This window comes from Amaranthus tricolor, chromosome 7 (assembly GCF_026212465.1).
Source record: "Amaranthus tricolor cultivar Red isolate AtriRed21 chromosome 7, ASM2621246v1, whole genome shotgun sequence".
NCBI lineage: Eukaryota > Viridiplantae > Streptophyta > Magnoliopsida > Caryophyllales > Amaranthaceae > Amaranthus > Amaranthus tricolor.
The window spans coordinates 8,601,959-8,621,313 of record NC_080053.1 but is presented as its reverse complement, the minus strand read 5'-3'; the positions used below and the strand labels follow the sequence as shown (position 1 = coordinate 8,621,313).

At 33.1% G+C, this 19,355-nt stretch overlaps 2 protein-coding genes across 2 annotated transcripts in view; one reads left to right on the top strand and one right to left on the bottom strand.

The window, feature by feature from the left end:
• Window positions 1-3,596, top strand: part of LOC130817673 (peroxisomal ATPase PEX1) — a 29,258-nt gene extending 25,662 nt beyond the window's left edge. The window contains exons 15-17 of the mRNA XM_057683518.1: window positions 665-782; window positions 2,380-2,664; window positions 3,140-3,596. Of these exons, the coding sequence (XP_057539501.1) occupies window positions 665-782; window positions 2,380-2,664; window positions 3,140-3,178 (442 nt within the window). The 3' untranslated portion in view covers window positions 3,179-3,596. The remainder of the gene's footprint in view (window positions 1-664; window positions 783-2,379; window positions 2,665-3,139) is intronic.
• A 167-nt stretch (window positions 3,597-3,763) lies between these two features.
• LOC130817674 (uncharacterized) lies at window positions 3,764-10,398 on the bottom strand. The gene is made up of 5 exons (XM_057683519.1): window positions 10,171-10,398; window positions 9,933-10,028; window positions 4,936-5,061; window positions 4,364-4,403; window positions 3,764-4,219 (listed from the first exon to the last, which is right to left on the bottom strand). The coding sequence occupies exons 1-5, from the start codon at window positions 10,309-10,311 to the stop codon at window positions 4,146-4,148; spliced, it is 477 nt and encodes a 158-aa protein (XP_057539502.1). The 5' UTR covers window positions 10,312-10,398; the 3' UTR covers window positions 3,764-4,145.
• Between the last annotated feature and the right edge of the window lie 8,957 nt (window positions 10,399-19,355).

The window sequence follows — 19,355 nt, the reverse complement described above, 5'->3', positions numbered from 1 at the left end:
TATCTATCTATATTTATGTATAAATGTGTATGTGCATGTATCTGTAAATGTAAAAAGAGCGTACTACAGCTAGAATTATAGTTGTTTCTCCCAGAGCCAAAAATGTGAAAGTGTACTATACTGTATACACGCCGAAATCTAAGTAGGTTCTAAAAACAGTCTTTAGAATTAGGATACTGATCAACATAGTTTAGATTTTCATTGACAAATATCAATCCCAAGTAGCAGCCACTTCTGTTGGGACTCTTTTCCGTTTTTTCATACAAACACATGCCCAACTCACATGATCCTTAGATAGAACCCATAGCTTGGCTACGTACCAATTGCTTGCAGTCCAAAGACAATTTTTTCCAAAAACTTCTACAATGTCACGACAGACTTGAATTCCTATAATTTGTTTCCTGTGTTCTCAGTTTATTGTGTGAAGTGCCTTAGCTCCTTAGACTAGAGTACTTCTTGAAATGTTATGGAATCAACAAACTTTGTCGATAAGTTGTTTGTATTTTTCAGATTCAGTGGATAGTTATTTAATTGAAATTAGTTTGAGGCAAGACCTAAGTTATAGTGACATGAAGTCATGAACTATGTTTTCTTTATTTGAATTTATTTTCATTGCTTCATGCTTGCAAAGTGAAGTTATACCCAGTGTTTTCTTGTCAAGCAGTAGACCTGATTTACTCGATGCTGCATTGCTACGGCCTGGTCGACTGGACCGTCTCCTTTTTTGCGACTTTCCTTCTTCACATGACAGATTGGATATACTTAGAGTTCTCTCTAGAAAGGTAGGTTTATTCACTAATTATGTGTTTTTAAGATTTAAATTAGGTTCTTGTTTTAAATCGGATATAACTTTCAACACGTACTTCCTCTATTATAATCTGTTGGTATTGTCTTATTGCTTTTTTTGGTTTGAGCTAAATAAATGCTATTTGTATAATGTCTTGGGATGCTACATGCAAATCTTTTGTTTGTAGGACTTGTGGGTGACTGGTGCTTTGTTGACAACATACTCCCTCTATCTCTCAACAAATTTCATTTTCTTTATTCAGAAATAGATCCTACCACTTTTAATTTCATATGCACATTTCAACTCTCTTTTAATACTATCCTTACAATTCAATATATCTCTTCATTTGATACCAAATCCCATTTCTCCTATAAAAAAAGCTGATTTACAAATTGTGGCCATATGAGAGGGACAGAGTGCTAAAAGCTATTGACATTTACCAACACTGGCTCCCAATATCGATCTTTCTCTTTTTCCTGGGAGATCCATATGTACATAGGTTACATTTGAAGCCCAATATTGATAATTAAAAATTTGAGGTAGTTTCTGATAGGATTAACCTTTTTTTCAGGATCAGATAAGATGAATTCCGTCACTATACACTTCCTTAAAACAAATGGTAACAATGAGCGTGGCACGCCTAGGCATTAGGCATAACCGGGACTTTCATCAAGGGCAATTGATGTCGTCAATTAGTGAATGAAAGTGCTTAAGTGGTGCAATCATGAGAATGGTGTGGGTTTCATTATTAATCTGACTTGATTATTAATCTCCACTTACAATTTGTTTTATTGGAAATCATTGAGGAAAGGAGCTGTGGAGGAAAAGATGGGGAAAGGAAGGTGAAGGGAATGTATGAGTGCACTCACATTCTCATTATATATTTTGCAATAGTAGAAGGATCTGACTTACTAGAAGGAGAAGAAAATTGGATCTCTTGAATGATCTTTGATTCCCTCTCTTTCTATTCCCTATTCAACTAGGCAACTGTAAAATATATCAATTACTCTTCCTCCATTCACATTCCCTCCAAATTATTCAGAACACTAGAAGCATACCACTTCACTCCTACATTGGTTCATACTCCTTTCTTTCAGTTGGTTGAGATGGTTTTGTATTTGCCCTCTTTCAGCTCATTGCATTTGGAAATATGATCCCATTAGGTCCAAATATGCTGTGCTGTGGCTTCTTTTCTTTGTCTTAAATAGGTTTTTAATTCAACGTACTCCTTGGTGAAAGTTTGTTTTCTAAATCTTGATGTGCTATCCTTATGCATTTATAATATTCATGCTGTTATTTTTGCTAGGTTGAATACACACTGCACAATCACTGCAGAGTGCTAGTGGTTATTATTACAAGTTTTTATTTGTCACTATAAAGTTGGCATTTACAAGTTTTATGTCAAGGAAATTATTCTTAGGGTAATTTTGTAGCTTGGTGAAGTAGAAGTATTTTGTTAGCAGCTCTTTGTTCTGAAGAGGTCTGTCAGACTAGTCGATAACATTTTGTTGAATTGGCAAATGGCTTTTTGACTCAACTTAGCAGCGTATGCATGCTCTTTGATATCCCCCCCTGACAGCCTCTTTGCTCAGCTACCCTTGGCAGATGATGTTGACTTGGATGCTATAGCATATATAACTGATGGATTTAGTGGTGCGGATCTCCAAGCTCTTCTATCAGATGCTCAATTAGCTGCAGTTCAGGAGCTTCTTGATAGCGGATATGACGGCAAGTCTGGGAAATCACCTGTAATTACAAATAAACTTTTAAAGTCGATTGCTTCCAAGGCTAAACCATCAGTGTCAGAGTCAGAGAAACAAAGACTTTATGTCATTTATAACCAATTCTTGGATGCTAAAAGATCTACGGCTGCACAGGTTTGCTTCTGAACTATACGTCATTCTCCGATTCCCACAAATCCTTGAATTTCATTTGGCTGTGTATGAAGACTTTACATTCCAGACTCCAGCTAGGAATTTTCAATGAATTTGTGAAGAGGAAGTTCTCCTCAAGGATAGAAAGATCTGATCTCCCATCCTTACAGTTCTCTTATATTGCGATAGTCGAGAGCCAAATCTCAAAATACTGAGAAGAGTTCCTAGAAAGCTAAAACCATATACCTGTGGTGAATTTGATATTGGAACGTATGAAGTAAATGATAATAAACACTACACCTTCACACAAAATTTCAAGTGCTTGAAAACTCGAGTAACCATATCTAAAACAGATGATGTAAACGCGTGGGATTTATGGGTACTGATACTGACTGGAAATCTTAATCAACTTTACGTGTATTCTATTTTGAGTGGATTAAAGTTGTGAGTAATGACAAAGTTTTTGTATTGCCTGCAGTCTAGGGATGCAAAAGGCAAAAGAGCAACATTGGCGTGATGAAAAGACTTGCTTCATTATAAACTACATACCACTGAAGCCAGAAGCGACATATGGTTTGTTTTGTAAAGGATCATTCTCTTGATTCGTTGACGTCACCTTTGTGTACTTTTTCCACAATCCTTTTCCCCTCCCTCCTTTTAGGGGATTGTGATTTGGGTTAAATTAATCCAAAGTGTACGTTTCAATGTTTTTTTTTTTTTTGGTCATAGCTCAGGTGTGTGTCTCATTTTCATGTTAATGAAAAATTGTGGCTTCATCTGAAAAGTGCAAGCTTCGAATGAACTTTATAGATGAAGTTCTTTTGTAGTGTCAAATTTTTTAAGACAAACGTCAAAAGCTCAATATTTAAATAAATATTAAGGACAATTACATAAACCAATAAATTAATATAAAATGCCCATCTACATGATTTTTTTTTTCTTTGTTGATTTTGATTATTATCTACATAAACCAAAATTTAGTATAAATGGCCGTCTACATGTGATGTGTTTCTCCATATACTCTTCTGCTCTGCTTTTCTAGTCATAATCAATCCTTGGCTCTTGACATACCAAGAAGATGAACATGTAAATTGTAATTACACAAATTCAACAAGGTAAGATAGAGCAAGAATTACAGGTTCACTTAACATGTGTACAAGAAGAGATGTTTGATAATGATACAATCTACACATACTTCACTCATTATTCTGGAGACGGAAGCTGGAACACTATGGTGTTCAGTCTCATTCTGATCATATTATGAATTTAATGTGTGTTGTTGAATACATCCAAATTTTATGCTACATATAAGCCGATAGCCACACTTTACTATAAAAGGGAGAAGAATCAGATTTTTTAACAGGCGAGTTATGATCATTATCTATGCCCATGAAAGATATACATCAACCAACAGAACCCATTAAAGCTACTGAAAGTTCATTCTCGCTCACCACCAACGCAAGCAATTTGCAGTCGAATGGTGATCAGGTGCTTCCAACGATTGATGAAAACAGCATATCGTTAATGTCCTCTGGCACAGCACCGTCTGCTTCATCTCCTGCAAGAATTCCACATATAAAATCTACTGCAAGTTATGTAAAAAAATGTATTGATGGAGAAAGATGCAAGTATTCTTTCATCAACGGAGGCTTGCATGAGCATGACACTAAAATTGTAACTTATGTATGAAGCATATTGATACCTTTTCTTGATCTAATATGAGTTGTCCACTCTTCAATAACCTGCAAAGATGAACCAAGATGATAAAAACAAAACTGATTTATGTTTATGCAAATACCAATGCAGACATGAAACACAATACAATATCAAGTAAACTAATGTAATGTGGCAAGGACAAGCATTTCAATCCCTCACAACTTGTGAGTTACAACGAAAGCCTGTCATTTGCCTCTGAATTGATATAGGTTGCTTGCTGGCAAGTGGTGTAATTACTCCAAACATCACTTGGAAAAGATACAACCTTACAAGTGTCACCAAAAAGGGAAAAAGAACATACATTAATTAACACGGCTATAAAATCCATGAAACCAGTAGAATCACCAACAAATGTAAAGTAGCGCACATCCAACACTCCATACCCTACCCTAGGTAGGAGCTAGTTAATAGCATTGGGATAATGATATGTTGTTGTAAGACTATCTCAAAAGAAGCTCGTGCCTTAGTTAGTAAAGAAAATCGATATATAACTGGTTTACTGTAGAAAAAACATCGTATTTTCAGACGTTTTCATCCTATATAATAAGATTTTATGACCTGGTTAAAGCTAGAAAAGGCAGCATCTTCAGAATCACTAGTCACCGGAATGCCAACAGATGCTTGCATACGCTGCACCATGCTTCTGTTGCCAACAAGAATAGAACTCGCTTTATCAATCAAGTCCTGTAAGGTAAAAAGCCAAAGTAACTAACATGTCGCAAAAACATAACTACCACTAAGAATCAACTACAGCTATACATGAACCCGTAAATTATTTACAAAACTATGTTGCCATAATTAACCAATAAACATTAATCATAAAAGAAACAACTTGATCTTCATGTTTTATGATTTAGAAAAGTACTACACTTCGCAGAATAACTAATACTAACCCTTTATAACATCAACGTTCTATTCTTCCCGAGTAATCTTAGTTCTACCAAGTTAGATCCACTCAATTCTAGGTCTCAAAACATGACATAACTCAAAGTATGTTTGTTCAACAATATAAACCACCCATTCCTCTACAAGCTTTATTAATCTCAATTGAAAACGCCAGTAATTAATGGGTGCAAAGATCAACAAAAAACGTACATCAAGACTTTCAAAACTAGAATTGGACTAGAGGGGGAAAATGTTTGGAGTCCAACCCAATTATTTGGGTGATAATAGTTTTGGGTCACTAACTGTTCGAGCCTAGTTATTATGTTTTTTGGTTAGCTTCTCTTGGAAGCTTTAAAGGTGTTATTTTAGTCTTACTTTTGTTGTCAAAAAGGGATAGAGGACAGCAATTAGAAGGCAAATACACAAATCAGAAAAAGAGTAAGGAGAGAAAAAGCGAGTTCTTCCCAAAAATTCCAGTCTGCACAGTTTGGTAGTGATGGTGAGTACTGAGTAGTGCACTTTGTTGTTTGATATTGGTGCTTGTACTCTCATTTTATCATGATATGAGTGTCTTGGATGGACTACCTTGATTAATCCCGTGGTTTTTATCCTTTACATCAGAAGTGTTTTACACGTAAATATTCTTATGAGTTGTTACTGGTCTATTGTCCATTATTATTTGTTTTATTTATGCTCATTGTTGATTAATTATTGTAATTGAAGTGAATTAGGGTTTTTGTCTTGTTTGGTTCATTGTCTTGCATAAATTAATCTAGGAGTGGGTGTTGTTGTAATCAACCCTTTGTGCCTAACAACTAGTATCAAAGCAGACATTAATTTAGGTTAGATGGTGACTAATACTAGTGGTAGTGGTTCCATGTTTAAATTGACATCAACCATATATACCATATGGAGACCCATGATGGAGGATTTGTTGTATTGTAAAGAATTATTTGACCCAATTGATGTAATCCATTGTTGTGATGATAAAGTTGTTGCTAAACCCATAAAACTTGTAAAAATGGATGAAAAAGATTGGGTAAAATTGAAACGAAAGACTTCGCATACTATTAGGCAATGGGTTAAAATTAAGATCTTCAATCAAGTACCCTAGGAAACCAACACCTATGAGTTGTGGAAGAAATTAGAGGGTCTTTATAAGAGGAAGATTGATCACATTAAACTTCTTTAATTAAAAAGACTTGTTAACTTGAAGTTAAAAAGTGGTAAATGAATGTCTTTAAACCTCAATGACATCACATAAAAGGTCCAAGTCAAGAGAGCAAGGAGACTAGGACATGTCATTATTGTAAGAAACCCAATCATATTAAGAAGTATTGTATCAAATTGAACAGAGAGAAGAAAAAGCAAGATTCACAAGGAGATGAACCTGATAAAAATACTACAACATCTGTTTCTAGGACTGATGATGAGGTCAATTTTATTTGTGCAATTTGTAAGTGTTATTATGTTGATGGTTAAGACTTAGAGTGGTTTGTAGATACGGGAGCTTTTTACCATTGCGTTCCTAGAAGGGAGTATTTTTTAAGCTGCAAAGGTAGTGATTTTGGTAGTGTGAAAATGGGTAACCAAAGTTCGAAGAGCATTGTTGGCATTGGTGATATTCGAGTGAAATCAAACATCAAGTGCTTACTAACCTCAAAGATGTGCATCATATTCCTAATCTACGTCTCATTTTGTTATTTGGAAATGCTCTTAAGTCTTAACCTCACAAATATGCGTCATATTCCTAATCTACGTCTCAATTTGTTGGTTAGGAATGCTCTTGATCGAAAAGGTTTCAACATACATTTGGTGATGTAAGTGAAAGTTGTCCAAGAGCTCATTGACTGTAGCTCGAGGTGAGTTGTGTTGCACTTTGTATAAAACACACTTAAAGGTATGTTCTGGTGAGTTGTATGCGGTTGAAGAAAGGCGTTCTCCTAACTTATGCCATTGAAAGCTAGGCCATATGAGTGAAAAGGAAATCACACTCTTGGCTAGTAAAGCTCTCATTCTTGCTGATACTACAGTTTCTCTTGGCCCTTGTGATTGGATAGAAAGTATCATAGAACTTTTAATAGAAAGTCTACTTGGAAGATGGGAAAATTAGATCTTGTGCATTTTTATGTTTATAGTCCAATTGAAGTGGCGTCCATTGGTGGTAGCAGGTACTTTGTCACTTTTATTGATGATTATACGTGGAAAACTTGAGTTGATATGTTGAAAGCAAAAAGGCCTAGTATTTGAGATATTCTAGAAATTTCATGTCATGGTTGAAAAGGAGACAGAAAGAAACCTCAAATGTTTCCAAACTGACTATGGTGGTGAATACACTTCAAATGATTTTAAACGTTATTGTTCTCATCATGGTGTTATGCACGAGAACATTGTTACAACAATCCCACAACATAACGGTTTTGCAGAAAGAATGGATAGAACCATTGTGGAGAAGTCAAAAGCTCAGATGTATGCCACAAATGGTTATAGACTTTATGATCCTGAAAAAAGGAAGGTTGTGAGAAGTAGAGATGTGGTGTTTTATGAGCACGAGATGAGTGCAAATATCCTAAATGTTGATAGGCTACTACTTTAGATTTATCACTAGTTACTGATGATACTTTAATCCTATTTATCATCCAGGTAATGAGGAAGTTGATGAAGCAACACTTGATGATGTTGTTGAGGTACATCCTAATGGTGATGTACTTGATGAGTCAAAATATGCAAATGATGATGATGCTCCTAAACATGAAAAAAAGGTCCATGAGCAGGGCGAGCAACTTGTACCACCAGACCATGATGTTACCACCAAAGTGACAAAGAAGCTTTACCACCAAAGGGACAATGATGTTAATACCAACGTGACAAAGAAGCTTTCAACCTACAAACCGAAGTTTTTCACATGGAATCATTAATAAAAGTGATAAGTACATGTTACAACCAAAAGACTCCACCTCAATTTCACCACAAACACCAAAATGCATAAGATCCAACTTTTCTTTTCTCCTAATTTACTTCCTAGAAAAAGAAGCTCTATGTTGGTTGCTAGCCAAAAAATAATCACAAGGGTCAAGAGAAATTGTACTATCAACAAGAATAGAAGCTTTACTAGCGAAGTGCTTAATTGCCTTTTTGCTCATATGGCCTAACCATCGAGGCCACGAGTTTGGAGAAGACCTTTCTTCAACTGCATAGAACTCACCAGAACACACCTATAAATGTGTTTTGTATAAAGTGCAACACAAGGCACCTCGAGCCACTGTTATGGAGCCCTTAGACAAAATCCACTTACCATCACCGAAGGTATGTTGAAAGCCTTCTTAATCAAGAGCATTCTCAGACAACAAATTGCAGTGTAGATCATGATTATAAAGCACATCTTTTAAGGTTAGTGTGTACTCGATGCTTTTATTCACTTGAATATCACAAAAGCAAAAAATACTCGTTGAATTTTGATTACCATTTTCACACTACTAAATTCACCAGCTTTGTAGCTTAAAAAATACTCCCTTCAAGGAACACAATGGTAAAAAGCTCATTTATTTATAAGCCACTTTATGCCTAGAACATCAACATAATAACATTTACAAGTGCACAAATCAAAGTGACGTCATCACAGTTGCTGCAGTATGTTTATTGTCTACTGCAGTATTTATCATCTTCATCTTCATGTGAATCTTGCTTTTTCTACTCTCTTTTTAATTTAAACAATATTTCTTAATATGATCGGGATTCTTATAATAATGACATGTCCTAGTCTTCTTGCCCTCTCTTAACTTGGCCCTATTATGTAAGTTACCATGCCCATTGCGACCTTTACTCTTGCTTCTTTCCTTGTTCTCAATAACTAGAGCTTGTGAATTATCATCAACTCTCAACTCCTTTTTTCTCAATTCTGCAATCAACATACTTCTTTTGATGACATCCAAAGAAAGCACACCATGTGGAGCAAAGTTACTGATAGTCATTACAAGAGTCTCCCAAATATCCAACAAAGAACTCATCCAAAGCAAAGCCTGCAACTCATCATCAATAACAATCTTCATTGTTGTCAACTTGTTATTAATGTTTTGAAAGTCATTGAGGTGTTGAGACATTGATTTACCACTTTTTAATTTCAAGTTAACAAGTATTTTTATTAAGAAAGTTTTGTTGTGAGCAGTTTTCCTTTCATAGAGACCCTTCAATTCCATCCATGAATCATAGGGGTCGATTTCTTTGGACACATGATTAAAGATGCTAATGTTAATCTAATGTCTAATGGCACCCAAAGTCTTCCGTTTCAATTATACCCTTTTTCATCCATTTTTTCAGGTTTTGTGGGTTTAGCAACAGCAACATCATCAAAACAATTGGCTATATCAAAAGAATCAAACAAGTCTCTACAATACAACCAATCATCCACCATGGGTCTCCATATGGAATAATTGGTTGATGTCAATTTAATCATGGAACCAATACTACTAGTATTAGCCTCCATCTAGCTTATACTTACCTCCATTTTGATACTACTTGTCGGGTACAAGGGTTGATTACAACACCAACAAATATATCCTTATTCATATGCTAAAATGATCGAAGCCTATTGAATTTTCCCCCAAACCCACAAACTAGAAAATGAAATGATTGAATCAAACTTCAAACTTAGGTCTAAAAAAGGTGTAAACCTGCTTAGCAGCAAGAAGTTGACGACATTGATCTTTAAGAGAAGAAAGCTCATCCTGAATTTTCTTAACACGAGCCACTAATTTCATAGGATTAGCCTGAAAACAAACACAAATGCATAAATTTTCCCATCAAATTAGCACCAATAAAATTCATAATCTGACAAAAAAGGAAGTACCCAATTAAATTAAATGAAAATAAAAATCAGAAATGAAGGGAATTAAAGAAAGGGCACAATACATTATCTGGGTAAATCTGTTGGAATTCTTTGTCGAGTTTAAAGTGAAGGAGAGAAAGGTCATGGTGAGCTTTGGTGAAGAGGGAAACAAGATTGTCTACTGCTGGGTGATATTGGTACTCTTCTTCATGCTTCTCCCTCATCTTTTTCTCACTTGTAGGTTTCAGTATCTTCACTGGAAAAACATAAATTTCCCGCTAACCTTGAATTCTGATTTTTGTTCAAATTTAAAAATCAAATTGAATAGCGTGCGCCAAAGAACGAGATGTATTAAAATCAGTATAAACTCAAGTAATAATAGACCCAATTAAAAGTGTTCAAAACAAATTTAATTATCTGATATTTATCTAACTTTGTAACCGACATTGGCTTAATCCGACTTCAAAATGCATTTAAATTTATATTAAAATCAACATGAACACAGATCAGACTTTTAACTGACCTGACCCATAACACGTAATCCAAAATTGATCCGATCCGAATAAACACTTCTAGTTGTGATGTGGTGCGCGTTTAGGGAAAGGTAATAAAAAAATTGTGGTTATAAATTCATATATTTGGAGATATAATCAAAAATAATTGGTATTATAATTATGAACATTTGACATTAGGTTGACTGAACAAATTTTTTTCTAAAAGGGTTAAAAGGGTTTGAAGTTTTAATTCTAAATATTTGATAATATAATTATACGAAATTGTTACTATAACTATGCATGTTTGCTTGTATGATCATAGATAGTCATATATATATATATATATATATATATATATATATATATATATATATATATATATATATATATATATATATATATATATATATATATATATATATATATATATATATATATATATATATATATATATATATATATATATAAAATGTGTGAAGACCCCAACTTGAACATATAATCCCAACTAAACTATATTCTAATCCAAACTAATCAATGTTATAACCCCAACTAAACTATGTCATGACCCCAACTAAACAATGTTATAAACCTAACTAAACAATGTTATAACCCCAATTAAACTATGTTATAACCCAAAAGAAACAATATTATACTCCAAACTACATTATATTATAGCCCAACTAAAAAATGATATAACCCACACTAAGCAATGTTACACTCCTAACTACATTAACCTATGTCAAATGTTCATAGTTATAATATCAATTATATTTGGTTATATTCTCAAATATATGAATTTATAACCGCAATTGCTTTTATTACCTTCCCCCAAACAGTAGACATTGTTGTCTTCTTCAGCATCACTATTTCCACCGTTAATGAAGCTTAGTTTAAAAAAAAACAGAAGATTGCACATTTATAAATAAAATCTTAAATTTTCATACCTTTCAAAACAATTGAATTCCCACATTAAATATACCGTAATATGATTTGAGAAGAAACCTAGAATGTTATACTTGAAGAGGAAGAGGAAGAAAACCAACCCACAATAATATAGATGAAGAGAAAGAGTAAGAAAGAGAGAGTAATTGAAAGAATTAAAAATAGAATTTGTATAATTATTGAGAGAAATAATTTTAAAAATGAAAGAAAGAGTGAGTAATTAATTGTATTTGATTATTTTGTAAAAACATTTTAAAAATAGGCCGACCTAAAATGGGATATCTCTATTAGAGACAGTCTTTAGTAAGAATTAGTGCTTAAAGTTGGTATTTTAACATATTAAAATTGGTACTTTCATCTGTCAAAGTAGGTACTTTAAAGTTGGTATTTTAACCTATTTAGAGTGGTGTTTTAACCTGTTAAATTGTTAACATATTGAAGTTGGTATTTCAACCTGTTGAAGTAGGTATTTTAACCTATTTAAAGTAGTGCTTTAACCTATTATGTTATTAACATATTAAAGTTGGTATTTTAACCTGTTGAAGTTGGTATTTAATCATGTTGAAGTTGGTATGTTTACCTATTTAACTTGGTGTTTTATTCTACTTAAGTTGTTATTTTGACTTATTTAAGTTGGGGTTTTAACATTTTCAAGTTGGTGTTTTAACCTATTAAAATTGTTGTTTTAAGTCGTTGAAGTTGACATGTTTAACTTATTGAAGTTGTTATTTTATAGTGTCGTTTTAACCAACTATAACAGGTACTTCAATAGGTTAAAATTTCAACTTTAATATGCAAAGTTGTTAAAATCGGGATTCTACTTAGAATCGTTTAGAGAGGTAGAATCGAATCGTAGAATCGTTCGATTCTACAAAAAACTTAAATGTATTAAAAATATCTAGTTTCTTATCATTATTATCCATTTTAAAAGTTTAAATTTATGATAATGTTTCTTTGACTTTATTTTTAAAAATATAACAAAAAAATTTTAATAATTAGTTTAAAAATTCATACCGAATAAGAAATTTATTTTTTTAAAGTTTTCATGATGGAACATTTAAAATTTATATGTATATGAGAAAGAGATTAGCAAAGGATGGTACATAAGAAAAATTAGTAATAATTGATACTAAATTTGTAGAATCGGATCGTTAAATCGTAGGATCATAGAATCGTGTTATGATTCTACCTCTAAAAATTTTATTCCAACTAGAATCGTAAGATTATACAACTTTAAGATTCTACCTACGTATCAAATCGCTCGCTTGTTTTTGGATCGTAAAATTGTAGAATCGTAAATCAGAATCGCAATTTTAACAACAATGTTAATATGTTAAAATGACAACTTCAATAGGTAAACAACTTAACAGGTTGAAAAGACAACTTAATAGGTTAAATCACCAACATCAAGTACCAACTTTAATAGGTTAATACCAACTCAAATAGGTTAAAATAACAACTTCAATAAGTTAGAACACCAACTTTAAATAGGTTAAAATAGGCATAGCGCGCACATTTGTTTTTATGTTTTTCTTTTTTTTAAAAAAAAATTATAGAATGCTAGTCGGCTTGAAGAGTCGTCTCCATAAGAGACGGTCTCTCATGAGACTAGTTGCTAATTTCTTTGATGATTTAAATTCCACTTAAATTTCGTGCATGTATAATTGTGCACACCAACATTTAATTATTACAATTATAAATGTTTATAATGACTAAGCAATGTATAGATATAAGCATTATGACTCAACTTGATGGTTAACTATTATATCTTTCATACGAAAGATCTCTTGACATAGGAATTAGGGCCCCCATGTAGCTTCCCTTATGACTATTACCCATTTTGTAACTCCTCTTAGAAGTTGAAATTATCTTTATGAGATATAAGACCAATCTAAATTTTTGGCACTTTTTTTAGAAAGGAAACTGAATCTTATATTGCAACCTCTATGTAACTTTGATGTAAAAACTGGTACCAAGACTTTTGTTTAACCTCCCATTTCTCCACATAACTTTCATATTTGTTGTAGTTTTGGATGTTAACTTGCTAATTTGAACATGCACACGTTTAAGGAGTTATGTAACTCCTTACATACGTCGTTAAAATTTATACAATTTTTATGTTTCGGGATTATAGACCCTAATTTAGGATTAAAATAATTTTTAAGAGAACTCAGGGAGTATTAATTAATTGTTAAAATCAAGGTCAAAGAGGTGATGCCTTATCCAGGGAATAAAAGGTTAACTTAACAGAGAGGGAAATGCAAAAGAGACAAAAGGACAGTGCATTAATTAAAAGTTGGGTGAAGTCGGATTTTCGGTTTGAAATTTGCAAACTGTTCGAAAGGGCTATAAAGCTACTGGTTGTTTTGGAAAATAAGGAGAATTCGGTTTTGATGATTTAATCATTCAATAATATTTAGAATGGTAATGTATTGATAGTATAGAATTGTTGCAATGTGTGACTGCGTTCTAATACGTGACATTTGTGTGTATGTTTGTGTTTAGGACCTCGATTCATAAGAGGTTAGGAATCATGCGGTATGGTGATTTGTATTGGTTATACGTGTTTTCAAGGTACAAGCTTAGACCATACTTATGTAATTGGTTATGTAAATTAATGTTGCATTCATTTTATGGTGTGATGTTATATATCACTTAAGGATTAGACACCTCAAATAATTTGATTGAAGTTTAACATATAACTTGAGGATGAATGTGTTGTTACCCTAAGAGGGTCGGTATAAGATAAATTGGATACCCTTATAGGGTTAAGATTCTTATTATTTGTTCCTATGGATAGGGTTCTAATAAGAGCCACCACGGGCGTATGCATACTTTACCTATGAGGAACCGAACAGGACGGATAACGTCTTAGTCGGAGGTTGCCTTGGGATAAGCTCGCCTATGTGTATTTCTCCTAACCACTAAGGTGCTAAGCGGAAGGGACATAATGCAAATTAATCCTACAAAGGGAAATCAGCAAAGTTTACTATGCTTATTAAGGAGGGATGTTGGATATGTGGCAAGTTTGGACACCGCAAAAAGGATTGTTACATCCACAAGAGGAAAATGAAATCCTATAAGGATAAGAAAGGAAATGCTAGCAATGACCCAACCATGAAAGATAATTTTTCACAAGGTGATTTAATTTACTATTTGGATTTAAATCAAAATGATTCAACTTTGAATGAAAGTTCTGCAGGACGAAGTATTATATTGGATGGATATTGGACCCTCGGCATATTTTCAAGGATAAACATTTGTTCAATACCTTCACAAATGTTATTGATGGAGAAGAACTCTATATGGGGAACAATTGTTCCATAAAGTCATAGGCAAAGGATAAGTTGAACTTATGTTTACATCGGGAAATATACTCATCCTTGAATCGATTAGGATATAAGCTTGTATTTTAATTTGAGCGGTGTATTATCTTTAAGAATTGTTTGTATGTAGTAAGAAGCTATATTCTTTGTAACCATTTTAAGTTGTGTTTAAAACAATCTCATGTAACCTTATTATGAATGTTTCTATGATATCAAGTTCTTGTATGTGGCATCATCGTTTGTGTTATGTTAATGATACAAAGAAGTTTCATGTATCTTAGCATGATATTATTCCATCCTTTGATATGTCTAAAGAAAAATTTCATACATGCATGTTAAACAAGATAACTAAAACATCTTTTAAAAGTGTCGAGAGAAACATTAAATTGCTTGAATTAATTCATAGTGATTTATGTGATTTCCAATATAATCCTTCTTTTGGAAATAAGAAGTATATCATATCTTTTATAGATGACTTTTCAAGATTTTCCTATGTATTTCTCTTGCATTCTAAGGATGAAACTTTAGAAAAGTTTAAGATCTATAAAATTAAAGTTGATTTGAAATATGACTTGCATGTAAAAAGACCAAGAGCGGATAAGGTTGCAAATACTATGATCTGAGATACTTTTAATCTAATGGTATCATTCATGAAACCACCGCCGGTTATACACCACAATCAAATGGTGTTGCGGAAAGGAGGAATAAAACTCTTTTAGAGATGATAAACTCCATGTCATCCTACTCGTAATTAAGTGAAAGATTTTAGGACGAAGCAATGTTTACCACATGTCACATCTTAAATAGAGTTCGCACAATGGCAACTGACATCTCCTTACGAGTTATGGTAAATAACTAAACCAAATCTAACTTACCTTAAAGTTTAGGGTTGTAGGGAAATTGTTAAATAAAAGAAAGAAAATAGGTGAAAGAGGCATAGAAAGCATATTTAAAAGTTAAGAAAAATTTATCAAAATCTATAGGTTCGATGTCATAGAACATAATGACATTATATACCAGTACATACCAACATAGAGTCAAGAGATGTTGTCTTTGATGAAAATCGAGTTTAGTCAATAATTAGACCTAAGAATTTACACCAAAGTGCCATTACTATAGAGATTGATCTTCAAAATCAATGAAGTCCTCATGATGATCAAGTGATTATTGAGGATGAAAAGGATAATGCTCCTATTCTACATAGGAGTAAGAGACAAAGAAAGGAAAAGTCTTTTGGACCCAATCTTGAGGTTTATCTAATCAAAGGTACAAAAGATAATCTTTACTCAAGAATTCGATATTTATATGGTGGAAAAGGTGATTCGTATACCTATAGTGAAGTAATGGTTTCACTAGATTTAGATTTTTGGGAAAAAGCTATCAATGATAAGATGGAATCTTTCATGGGTAATAATACATGAGTATTGGAGTATCTACCTCTTGGATGCAAACCTATTAATTGCAAGTTGATTTTCCAAAAGAAGCTAAATGCTGATGATACAAGCGACAAGTTCAAAGCCTGGTTGGTGGCTTAAGGCTTTCGGTAAAAAGCATGCTTTTGATCACTTTGACACTTATACACCAGTAACAAGGATAAAGACTAAGTTATTTGTGGCAATAGCCTCGTCATTCAATATAGTAGTTTATCAAATGATGTGAAACAACATTTTCTGTATGGAGACCTAGAGAAAGAAATCTATATGAGACAATCTAAAGGATTTGTCATGGAAGGACAAGAATTAAAGATGTGCAAGTTAGTCAAGTCCGTATGTGGACTAAAGCAAGCACAAAAATAGTGACTTCAAAATTTTGATAAAATCAATCAGATTAGTGTGTGTATAGTAAATTTAATAACAAAGGCAACAATGTTATCAATTTTCTATATGTTGATTACATGCTGATAGAACAAAAGACGGAGTCCTAGGTCGTTGATGATTGACTAAGTCCTTTCTATGCAATAAATTAATACAACTTAAATATTCCCAATGACTAGCATTAATGGTAAGTAAGGGGTCGATCCACAGGGAAATGTTTATGTGACAAGTAGATTGTGATGACAATGAAAATTTTTGATTTGTTGTGTGAGTTAAAAAAACGATGGTTCAAACTTCAAACAATAAAGGTAAAGACTAGAGTTTCGGGAGTTAACTTCTTGATTTTCTAAAGCGATAGGTTGAAAATATGTTTTTAACCAAGTTCTATGATGAGAAAAGTCTTTTTATTTTAGCTCCACAACTTTTGGGCATAAGAAATATATAGCTATTAATATGATTAAGGAGATTCAGCTTCTGGGTGTAAAACTCGACCATACTACTAACTTTCTGTTGTATGCTTATGACTTACAATTTATGTTGAATAAGAAGCAATCACAAAAGATAGGCATGGTTCATCATTCTAAGGACTGACTAGGTCTCGAAGGAATCCTAATAAAGTTAGCTTCTAGGCTACTCAATACTAGCATGAACTCATACTTAGCAAGTGTTCAATACATTCAATCAACATAAATTGTCCATGGATGGAGATCGAAATGAAGTTCGATTCCTTGCCAGTGAACTCACATATTCATGTTCATATTTATACTCAACCCATTTCCCCCATAAGTAAATCAATATGTTAACTACATCCCCAAACCCTAAAAGGTAAACTACTCACTTATGTTTGATGAATACCATACATTCATCATCATAAAATACATGATTCTTGCAATACACTAAAAAGATAAGAGTTAGAAGAACTTACAACCTCCTATAATGGAGGGGTTGAGAATAAAAATAATAAGAACAAGAACTTCAATGTTATATTCAAATACTCCACAACAAGCTGTACACAAACACCTAAAAAATTTCACAAGATACCCAAGTGTTTTGATTACCAAATGAAAATCAATTCCAACTACTAGTGTTTATGAACTAGATTACAACTTCAAAGCTTGAAATGAAGAACTAAAACACTAAAGAAAATGTTTATATGAAGACTAAGACAAGTTTTTGAACTTAAGAACTTATTTGAACACACTCTAAGATAAGTATTCAAGAGAAGAAAAAAGATGAGAATTGCTTCAACTTGTGAGCTGAGATGTGTATCTTTCCTTCAGAAATTTGGAGTATTTATAGCCAATTTCATGAGCATCTCAACTTGAATTCATGATGATTATAGTGATGGTCCAACAAGCAACCCCCTTCATCCAAAAACAGATGCACAGGAGTACGGGCTAAAGCACACAAGAAAAAAGATTGGAGGAAGCTTGAAGCAAGAAATCACGAGTCAAAAAGCAACAATAATTTGTAGGTATGAACCAACCGACTCGACTGGTGCCAATCGACTGGTTCAGTTGAGGCCAAATTTTTTTGTAAAATTTCTCTAAGTGTTTAGTACTTTGAAATTGCAATACTACGTGGTCGACCCTCAATCGACCAAGCTCGACGCCTTCAATAATTTGGCATGAAATTTGATGTTTTAATTCAGTAGGCTTGAGTTTTGATTCTTGAGGTTCTTTAAACGCCCGAACATGCTAATTCTCGCTCCAAAATGGCTAAAAAAACTCCTAAAAGCATTCAAACAACTATACCACAAGTGTAAATCATACAAAATGAGCATAATAGGCCTAACTTGAGGGCTTGGTATTCGCAGTTTGGAAATCTGGAATCTAGTTGATATTGGGAAACTGGCTACGCATATCTTTTCTTTGCGGGAATCAATATGGGTAAAGTAGATGCATGTTTATAGAAAGGGGGTAATTGGGAGGTTTTCAATGCTCATATCACTTCTAGCTGGTCTGTTAAGAAGATTGTCTCCGTTAAAGACAAACTTTAACATTGGTTATTCAAAGAGGCATACTCCATAGGTGAACTTTATGCAAAGAACTTTCTAACTTGGGCATTAGTGTCCATTGAGATAATTTAGTTTGGCATCAAAATTCTGCTCATGATTCAAGATTTATCCTTTGGTTGGCCATGAATGATCGACTGAAGACAAATGATAAACTCCTTACTCTTGGCCTTTTGTTTGATTCGTTATGCCCTTTATGTAATGTGGAAATTGAATCCATTCACCCCTTAATTTTTCATTGTGCTTTTGGTATAAAATGTCTTAAGACCATTTTGTCTTGGCTTGATATTAATACTAATATTGATACTATAGATATGATATCTCGGAGGAAATAAAAGTGTACAACTATCAAAAAGAAGATGGTTATTTCTTTAATCTGTAATCTTAGCTATGCAATTTGGAATGCTATGAATGAATCTATATGGAAATTGCATGTCTCTACTGTGAATGTTGTGGTCAAGAAGGTGAAGCAAGAAGTTATATTGTTAGCTATCCATGTTAAAGGCCTTTGTACTAATGAGCCTTGGTTTTGACATTTAGCGACTAATGTCAAATGGATTATCATACATTTAGACAAATGTATTGAAATAGACTACATTTAATAAAGCTTAATTATAAGTTTATTAAGCTGATTGGGGTTATTAAGTAAGTTAATTCGAGTAATAATATTATTATTTT